We start from the raw sequence: 9,996 nt of genomic DNA, 5'->3' as shown, positions 1-9,996 counted from the left end.
CTGAGAAGTCGAGGAAAGGTAAAGTAGCTCAGCCCTAAAACACACCTGTTTATCGCCTATTTCACTCTAACTGGGACCTGTTTTTCAAAATAAATATCACGTTGTGTTGAAGAAGACTTGACACTCACAACTGAAACCATAAACTCATTAGGAAAACATTAAGTGAGGTCTAAGATCAAGTGAGAAGTGGAGTCATTGTCTCATAGATTTCTGTACAATTGGGTATTTTGTAATCAGAGGAGTCGCCCCCTGCTGGCTGGTAAAAGAATGCAGGTTCAAGGCACTTTACATGCTTTTGCTTTCCCGAACGGGAAGCTACGTCCATCAGTAATAAAGTGTTAAATAGGAAACTGCACCAAATACCTGCTCAGGGACCAAGATATACGTCAATTTTCCCTTCTACTTGTATTTTGTCAGACAATTCTGAAATCTAAAGCCTACATCGTTGCACCCTCCTGCTTCATCCTTAAAAAAAAGTATCTGAACGACCCAGCGGGAGCTCTGCTGAAGAGATGAATCACCAACATTTCAATTGGATGGAAAAAGCTGAACGGTCATAGTGTGAATCAATACAGACACAAGCGGACAATATTCCAGTGGAGCATCACTTAACTGTTATTTCTGTCCATGGTGGCAGTGAAAATGTGAGAGAGACTCCTTTGTGTCTGTCAGTCACGTATTTGTACGTGTCGCTGTTTCCTGCTGATTTGGTCAACAATGTACAGCGCAAACAGAAGAGAGGCAGTCAGGACTTTGTACATGCAGGTTGCTCACACAGAGTGGTGAAAGACAACCGCAGGCTGTCAGAGGTCAAAGCCTCGCAGTGTTCAAGTCAGAGAGTTTTGCACAGAATATGTATTTGTTTCTCAGGTTACAAATGACCTGAAGAAAAATTGGGATTCCTTATAAAAATCAAAGAAGCCAGCAGCACTTTTCTACACTGGATTGTTTAGTACGAGGATTCAGGTTCAGCGTGTTCAGCACACAGCAACTTCCTCCTCAAGTTACAGCAACAAGACTCCAGAGAAACTTGAAGTGTTTGAAAACTGCCATCCTCTGTGCATCATTAATGACAGCTGAAGAACTTGGGTGTGGAAGGATGAACGACGACTACAGCAGATATGAAGCTCTGATGCAGCCTCTGGTATGCTCTCCCTGTCTGCCGCCCTCATGGTCACGCTCTGATTGAATCAGATGTCGGTACGGTTTGTTTGTGTGAGATAGGGACCATGTGACCGGCTGGGGTCAGGCCTGTCAGCGCTGGATAGCTGACTGTCCAGTTAGATAGGAGGGGAGGTGCTGGTGGGGCAGGAGGAGGCTCACACCCACCACAGCAGAGGAGGACAACCTGGCATCCTGCTGCACACAGGAAACACAAGTCAGTAAACCTACCAGTGTGTTCATGTGCACTCTGAGCTTTTCTGTGGAAGTCAGGCGATACAAAAATGTGGCCATGCTTGATTTGGCTCCCAGATATCTGACTATCAACTTGTGCCATCAAGCTGCAGCATGAGTCCAGTTTAGACCCTAACCCTAAGGAAGGCGAGGCTGCCCTCTGGTGGAGGAATGTATGAACGACTGTCCGCTGTCCTGAATACTCCAAACACACCTGCTGCCATTTCTTGTTGTGCTTTTGTTAAACAGCAGTTATATCCTGCAAAACAACAAGTTAAAAAAAAAAAAAAAAACAACTTTTAGCTTGTGATCCCTTTATATGAAGTTCAATGCATCCTCTCCTTATAAACATTGTTCAGACAGTTTCACATAAATAAGGCCTTGAAGAGTAAAATTGCAGAATCCAAAGGAGAGAAACAGAAGATCAGAGAAGTTATTATCATCAGAATTTAACGCTGTCATCTCTCGACCCATTATTGTAGGAGTTCTGACCCAGTTTTACACTTTTCATGAGTAGCTCAAAATAATTCAGATGGTTACCGTAAATTCCAGACTATTTTTTTTTTCCCCATACGCTTTGAACACTGCAGCTAATTTATGGATTGTTATGAGTTTTGCGAATTTGCATTGAGACGGAAGTGACACTGAGAGCGACAACGAAAGAGAGACTGAGGAAGTGTGTGACGAAGTAATTCTGAGGCTGTTCAACACTGAAGAAGACGACTTTAGTGGTTTTAGTGAGCAGGAGGAAGATGAAGATAGCATCAATGACTTTTCCTGGTAGGCCACTGAGCTTTTTATTTTTTTAACCAGCCGTGTTACAGACACTGTTCAGACAAATAGCGTTTACGGTACGTATTTGTGTATGTTAATTAATTTTAATTAATTAAAAGTTTAAAAAATCCTGCTGTGTAACATCTTTCTGTTTAAGTATCTCATGTTACAACGTCGACACCTGCAGCTTATAGACAAGTGCAGCCTGTATATGTACACAACTTGTTTTCTTTTTAAAGTTAGTGTGTGCGGCTTATATTCAGGTGCGCTCGATAGGTGTCAATAGACCTTTAGAAAAGAAGTATTTAGTTCCTGGCAAAACATAAACTCTTGAAGAATGAGGCTTTCACCCAAACAACCATCATGTGAGTAGAATAAGCACACAGGGAAGTTCTGGTTTATTTCAGCACTTTTAATAATTACTCAGAGAGGCACAAATACGATTTACAGGGCTACCTTCCTCTACATGTGCGCTCACAAGTGACTCCAGCCTGGGAGGCCTGCCAGCTGAGCCGGACTACAGCAGAAACACACAGCCTCACCTCCTAACGGTTTACACGATGACATGCAGGGTGGACACACACACACACAGACACACACACGGACACACACTCACTCACACACACGATATTCTGCTGGTCCTCTCACATAGCTGAGGCTTCATTTCCTTTTACAAATCCACATGACATCTTTTCTGAAAGACAGATGTGACTGAACAAGTTTCTTTCTTCAGCTGAGCCTCAGTGACACCTTGAGGTAGATAACATTCTCCAGTCACATTAGAAACACACACCGCTGACAGTCCTATTTACCTCCAGAAACGTCTCTTCTTACACTTAGATTCTGTTTAAGGTTTTCTTTATGCACATCTACCACTACTCAGCTCAGTAACCAGATTAAAACAATACAAACGTCTTTAATAATTTATCTTTACAACGTTCAATCACTGAAACTGCTTAAAACTAAACAACTTATTCATATTGTGTTTTATCTTTGGTGGCTAAAATAGAAAACTGAACAGGAACAGTAACATTGAAATTCATGTAGTAAGTGACAGAACTCACCCTCGTTGCTTCACCCATGTTTGTCGACCCTTCGTCATGAGGGGGTTTTTCAGTCCTGTGTGTTGTGCATGTTGTGTTTTTTGTGGGTTTGGAACAAAATGCAAAAAAAAACCCCGAACAACTAGCAAACCGCCTCCCTCTGCCTCCTTCTTGCTGAAAATTAACACTTAAAGTAACAGAAGATCAATTATATTGTAACAAACACTACAGAGGTGGTAACTAGTTATACAGGCATACGTCAACAGCTGAACAAAACACAACAAAACACACAAGTTGCATAACTGATGGTCAGAAGTTCGCATTTTCCTTGTGCAGGAAAATAGGACTTTCTGCTTTACAAAATACTGCACAGCTAATTTTGAAAAGAAACTGTGGAGGTAGCGGGGAGGAGGGCTGGACTCGGTTCCGCCTCCTCTCTGACCACATGTGGTTGTTTTTATGATGCTTTGAAATGCCCTGGAGCCTGTGCTACTAATTAACTAACTTATCCACAAGAATTTTGTAATAATTCTGGCAGAAATGAGGAGTTTGATCATAAAAAAATTATCATATTTGTGCTTTTTTTTTTTTTTTTTAAAGATTAAAGATTGCCAATGTTAAAATCAGTGGTTACAGTATGGCCGTGCTCTGAGCTGCTTTTTTTTTAATACTTCCACAGTTTCTTTTATAGTCATTTTGGCACTTTTTCCTCCTACGTATCAAGTCATCTATTCAGTCTGGGACTCAAAGCCTAAAGGTGTTTGTTTGATAAAATATAAAAACATTGAAGCATGAGTATTAAATAGTATGGAATTGCTTTATGTCTGCATCCTTTTATCTTTAGTTCAGAATGTACTCGTGTAGACCAACAGAAAGAGTCGCTGAGTGTAAGTACACCATGAATTAAGTGCTGAAAGGTTGGTAGTGCAAAGTCAACAGTGCTGGAACTATGTCAGTATGGGAAGGATTGCACTAAAAAACACACATGTCAATTTGTGCTTTTACATTTTGACAGTATACTTTGTTAAATGCCAACACTTATGAGGGCAAACTACAGATTAACTATGTGAGCCTATGAAGCGATTCCTGTATGAAGCTACTGTCTGCTGTCAAACAGCCCTTGGATTAAACTTACAAAAGAAAAAAAAAAAATCTACCTTGTTCCCAACCGAGCTCTACCTCAAACACCAGAAATGTACAGGTTCATGTAAAGCGCACTATGAGCTATGGCTATTTTCCCTATTAAAACTTCTTCGAAGGTGGAAAATGAAATAGCAGTACCCAAAATCTGAAAGCCTCCCACCCACCAAACTGGGACACCTGGTGCACATTCAGCATCCTCCTGGCCGTTCCCTTTCTAACTCACTGACATGGCAGGACACACTGTCAGCTGCAGACACGAGTCCTCCCTTGTTCTGTCATGTGAAGGCTCTACAACCTAACCAGCATGCTTTAGCAGTTTCTAAACTAGTTCAGCCTGAAAACACTTCTGAGAAGTTCATTTAAATGAAAACACTGGTGTCAGATCGTGACCCAGACCAGATCATATTAATCATTCATATGTTATGAGCGGCCTTCCAGCTGTAGAGCTTTAAAAACAGAAAAAGGGTGACTGTGGACGACATATTCCCTAACTCATATCCAGTCTGTAACATTCATCTGTGTGCACGTGTTTCTCAGGTCCAGCAGGTCTCTGCACCTCCCAGAGCCAATACACCAAACAACATAAAAGACTATGAGGTTCATATTGACAACATTCACTTCTTCTTGTCTTATCTTTACACAGTGAGTGCCAGTAACTTGACGACATCAACACAAGAGGGGAAAAAATAAGAAGACGTAACAGAACAGAACAAAGTTTTCAGAGTTAAATGAAAGATATAAAGTGTCTCTATGCTCAGTCTTCCCTGTGCAGAGGTTCTGTGGCCCGGCATGGACACACACTGTGCTCGCTCTCTCAGCCAGTCCACCAGTTCAATGCTAATCCTTCATCCTGACGTCCTCGTCTGGCAATCACAAGTGGTCCCGCCTTCCAACAAACCCCGCCCTTCATAAAAACCAAATTAGGCTTTTTCCCCAAAAAATGCCCGGTGACCGGTGTCCATGGCAACATGCCTGTGAGTGCAGGATGGGGCGCCAGAGTGTTTTTAGGAGTAGATGGTGATGACTTCACGGCCACCGCCTCGCACCAGCAGGACCCGGTTCAGACCCTCGAGGAGAACCTCCAGGAACTCCATGTCTGAGACAACAGCAATCAAGGTAGAACGCACACAGAGACTAATCCAGAGAGCACAGGGCAGCACAACTCTCTACACTTCTACTCTCTAAGCAACACAACAGTAGCTGTGGTCAGCAAATATGAAACTTTTCAAATACTGAAAAAAACAAAAAGCAGATTCCGTTTGTTTTAATTTACTCGTCTTGTGTGAATGAACTCGGCTGCGTGCTGTTGTCAGAAGGGGGCGCTAAAGGCTGCTACATGTGGCCGTAATAAACCCAGTAGCAGAAACTGGAAACTAAACCATCTGCCTGCCGATGCTAAATGTCCACAGAGAAGAAGAAACAAACAAAACTTCTACAAGAGCAAAATGGAGAGAAGTCTTGAGGAACTGTTTTCAACTAGGAAAGTTGTAGTTAATATCTTTCATCAGTATCGGACATATTTTATGGTGTGAAGACAATGAAGGGGAAACAGCTGATCATGGAGTTAAATGTTGGCAACATCAAAACTTAGTAGAAAAACAAGTCTTTCTATCTCCATCAAGCGTGAAAACACCTCAAGTGAGCGTACAAACTTTTTTGCAAAATTCTAAATGAGTTAAAACCATTTTCTAATGCGATAGTTGATAATGCACATAAAATACATCATGAACACACATATTCATCTTGAAGTAAAGCTGGATAACTTTTATCATGCAGCAGGCATCATGTTTCTGACCACATGACAAACTTCAGTTCACTCTTGTTTCACCCAGTTTGGACTGTTAAACCCTGCTGAGGGAAAGACGTGGCTCATGAGCCGCCAAACGTCTCTGAGGCTGTCAGCTGTTTGCCGTTGAGCAGGTAGAGCACAGCAGCTTTTAGAGGGTTTTCTCTAAACGGCTGCCTGCTGCAGTCAGAAATGACGTGGGCAGAACCAGAGCAGTGAGGCTGCTGCTGGACGGCTGAATGAGCTGAACTCACTATAAAGCAAAGTAGATCTAACTGGTAACTCTCAGTATTGTGACCTGTTTTATACAGTCGCCCTGTTTCCACGCTGTCCTCTGACACGCTGCTATTATATAACACTTAGAAATCCATCAGTAAGGATACAGTTTTCATCTCCTCCTCTGTTCCGTGGAGGTCCAGGCATGTTGAGCAGAACCAGATGAGCTCCCTGCGACTTGTTGACCACCACCTCATTCAGCTTGACAGCTGTGTGCATGCGGCGAACATTTGACTGGTTCCTAGTTTAACAAAAAGCTCACAGTGAGAAAATGCAGCACTGACGAAAACATTAATAACCATACTTACGTAAACCTGTTCATCTGACTGGTTATAAAACACTTGTGATATTAGCTTGGACGTCTTTAGTACTAATAAAACCAGTGTGGAAACATGAGACGTTTTCTCCCTGTACACTGAGACTTTGATTCAAATCATGTATGGACACTGAGTCATTTTCACACCACACACAGTGTCCCCACAGATTTCCCAACTCCATACTACATACTCATTCTAAGCAGGATGGGAGTATGCAATGTGTTCACACTATAGCAGTGTGAAAACAAAAACAGATACCTTCCATCATGTCTATTCTTGGTCTTTATAGAATTCTTATAGAATAGAATATCTTTGGACTTTTTGAGTGCGCTGTCAGTGCAAAATATTAGCTTGAAAAATTGTAAATAAATTGTGGATGGCAGTGAAAAACAAAACATAATCATTAAATCATATGAAAAACGTTGCAATTTCCCGGTGTTATTTTCTAACATCATTATCATTAGCATATCATTGAACCTTGAGTTAATCATTTTGTACACCATTTGCTAAAACAGTACACTATGATGATGTGTGTGTAGCACTGGATAGACTGTATAGAACTGGTGTGTACTATGGATTTGGGAAACACCTTTTGACTCATTACAGCAGGAAAAGCACAGAAGTTACTAATAACATTAATGACTGTGTTCACATAAACTTGAATATTCTGGGTATGTTTAGGTTTTTAGGTCCTGATTTCAGAAACCTGCATTAGTCCTTACCACAGTTTTGAGTAACTATGTTTTGCTAGCTGGAGTACTCAGGGGGAGAAACAGGATACTGTTACATTTATACAGCCTATCCCAGTTTCTTTCCGTTGCACTGTCTGTGCAGGCACTGAGTATGGCATCTTTCATCTGTAACAGAACTGGTGCTCGTACTGTTGTTCCCTTCGGTCTCATGAATGTTTTAACTGCGTCACACAGCCAGTAAAAGTATGTTCTAGTAATATGGTAGATTTTCCTCTACTCGATGCACTGGATTGCACGATAAAGACCCTATCCTACCAGTCATGGCTGTGCATCTTCATCCATCGCTCCCTTGAACTCCACAGTGGCAGTAACAGCCTGACTCTGGTCAAAGTGAGGAGTCGCTCTCATGTCGCATTGCTGGCAAAAGGTGGGATAAACTAAATCTGCACCATGATGGTGCTTAGCGAGTCATCAGCCCCATTTCCAGTGGCGACAGTCAAATAATGAAAGGTTTGGGATAACAGTAACAGGAATGTCATATTAAATGCTGGTTTGTGTTGTAAACATTCCAGGTGCCTACACAGGCAGCACACAGTAACCAGCAGACATGATACTAGTATGTATCATGTATGCAGGGATATGGATAACCTGACTTCTCTGGGCTCCATTTAAAGGCCACATCCTGAATATGATCAAAACCAGAATAGGTCTCATAACTGGGATACTGGTGTGAATGTAAACAGACTCCATCCCAGCTCTGCTATTTATCCCAGTGAGCCATGACAGTGTGACAGTGATCAGCATGAACAATACTGGCTCCTTAAATGGACCAAAGCTTCGTGGTTGGACTATTTTAACCTGTGCTTTTCCTGCTGCGACATGTCCACACGTCTGTAAAAAAAAAAAAAAAAAAAAAGGCTGCATGCTGGAAAATTCTTTTAGAAATGTCAGCTCAGAAGCAGCTCTTGCTTATTCCTCCTCCAGATGGAAAACTGACGGTGGAGTCTCATGTTTACAAACTAAACACAACGGAAAAACTGAGGTAGGTTTTTCTGACTTGCTTACAAATTAAAAGTAATACACAATGTACTACGGAGAAAACACCATCACACACATAATTACAGAAATAAACAATAAGAACATTTTGTCAAGGAAAAGGGCACATTTTTCTTAAAGCATATTTTATGTTAGCTTCAAACACAAATGAGAGAAAAAAGGCTCAGTTAGGGGGCTGAAGCATTTTGAATTCAAACAAGGAGGCATCATTTTAAGACCAGGGGACATGCGGTATCACACCCCAAACATGGTGTCACCACTTACTTTTTAGTTGTTTTTAAATAGTGAAAACATGCTGTAGTTGTGAAAGTATTTATTAATAATAAATCCAAAAACATCTCCCGTCTCTTTAAATGTTGCCTCCTCATCACCAACGTCACAGATCACAGGTAATACAGCACATGAAGTCAACTGCCAGAAGCCAAATTACATTAGAATAGTTAATTTTACAGTTTTGCTTTCCATTCAGCTGATTAAAAAAACATTTAGAATTTCATGTAAAGGCCAAATTAACTTTTTTGTATTTGCCTTTTTTTTTTTGAAGGTAAATGGAAAGCATACATTTTCTTATGCGTCAAACAATGTCAGACATTGTACATGCAGGTTAAATCAGCAGAGGCTTTTCACAACAACATGCTGCTTGAAGCTGGAAGATGAAGTCCATGCACATTAGGGCATGCAAACAAGGACACCACAGATGAACACAGAGGCACGAGCACATGAGCTGGAGGACACTGAACAAAGCTACAGTCACCACAGCAGCAGAACACACATAGGGCCTAGGGCAAAGAGAATGCGACTTACAGATTCTCCCACTCTCTAGAAGGAGGAAAATGGGACAGAACAACAGAAACAGGCTTAGATGCTTCTACATCAGCTCTGCAGCTCTCCCCACCACTCTGCATGCTTCCAACTGTCCCACACAACTTGCTGTGACACCCAAAGGTGACTTGAGTAAACCTCAGATATTGACATAGAGCTGTTTGATGTGTTTGGTGAGGCTTTGTGAAAAAAGGTGGCCTCCAGTTCTTCCTGTCCTTTGACGAATTTCAATTAAAAACTTTAGAGACCAGTGTAAATGGACTGGGACACACCTGATGAAGTCCACACACTGACAGTATGGGCAGTATGGGATGAGAAGGTGTTAGTCTCTAAGGTGTGCGCGTGGTCTGGCCATGCAATACGACTGAAATGGCTGGACGTGTACACACATGCGCACACACACCAAATACAGCCTGAATGCACACGCCATGCACACACTTGTCCCATTTAACCCTGTCAGCTCAGTACTACCGCTACAGCTACACATGCTGCCCCCTGCGCTGAGGCTTTGGCACCATCCTGAAGTGATGTCAGTACTGTGCTACAGATTATTGTAAAACTTTATACAGTTTAACTTGTTAAAAGTAATTCAAAATGGTGCAAACGTCTCTCACAAGGCCCATGCAATAACACCATGTCACTTAGCAGTTTAGTTCACCGGTGTATACACTTGACACTGCTCTAATCTAAAC

At 41.7% G+C, this 9,996-nt stretch overlaps 2 protein-coding genes across 6 annotated transcripts in view; both read right to left on the bottom strand.

Annotated features, from left to right (window-relative positions):
* gfod1 (glucose-fructose oxidoreductase domain containing 1) overlaps nt 1-9,996 on the bottom strand; it is a 55,988-nt gene that overhangs the window by 44,416 nt on the left and 1,576 nt on the right. Inside the window, exon 2 of the mRNA XM_008287714.1 lies at nt 9,715-9,717. The gene's annotated coding sequence lies outside the window, so the exon portion shown is untranslated. The remainder of the gene's footprint in view (nt 1-9,714; nt 9,718-9,996) is intronic.
* slc12a7b (solute carrier family 12 member 7b) overlaps nt 2,567-9,996 on the bottom strand; it is a 62,087-nt gene continuing 54,657 nt past the window's right edge. For 3 of the 5 annotated variants that reach the window (XM_008287715.1, XM_008287718.1, XM_008287717.1), the window contains 3 exons: nt 9,287-9,301; nt 6,525-6,658; nt 2,567-5,451 (listed from right to left, as the gene is read on the bottom strand). In XM_008287715.1, coding sequence (XP_008285937.1) covers nt 5,360-5,451; nt 6,525-6,658; nt 9,287-9,301 — 241 coding nt within the window. In that variant the 3' untranslated portion in view covers nt 2,567-5,359. The remainder of the gene's footprint in view (nt 5,452-6,524; nt 6,659-9,286; nt 9,302-9,996) is intronic. The other 2 variants (XM_008287716.1, XM_008287719.1) reach the window with 1 other exon arrangement.

Source organism: Stegastes partitus, unplaced genomic scaffold (genome assembly GCF_000690725.1).
Source record: "Stegastes partitus isolate 25-593 unplaced genomic scaffold, Stegastes_partitus-1.0.2 Scaffold516, whole genome shotgun sequence".
NCBI lineage: Eukaryota > Metazoa > Chordata > Actinopteri > Pomacentridae > Stegastes > Stegastes partitus.
This window is presented reverse-complemented; position numbering and strand designations above follow the sequence as displayed.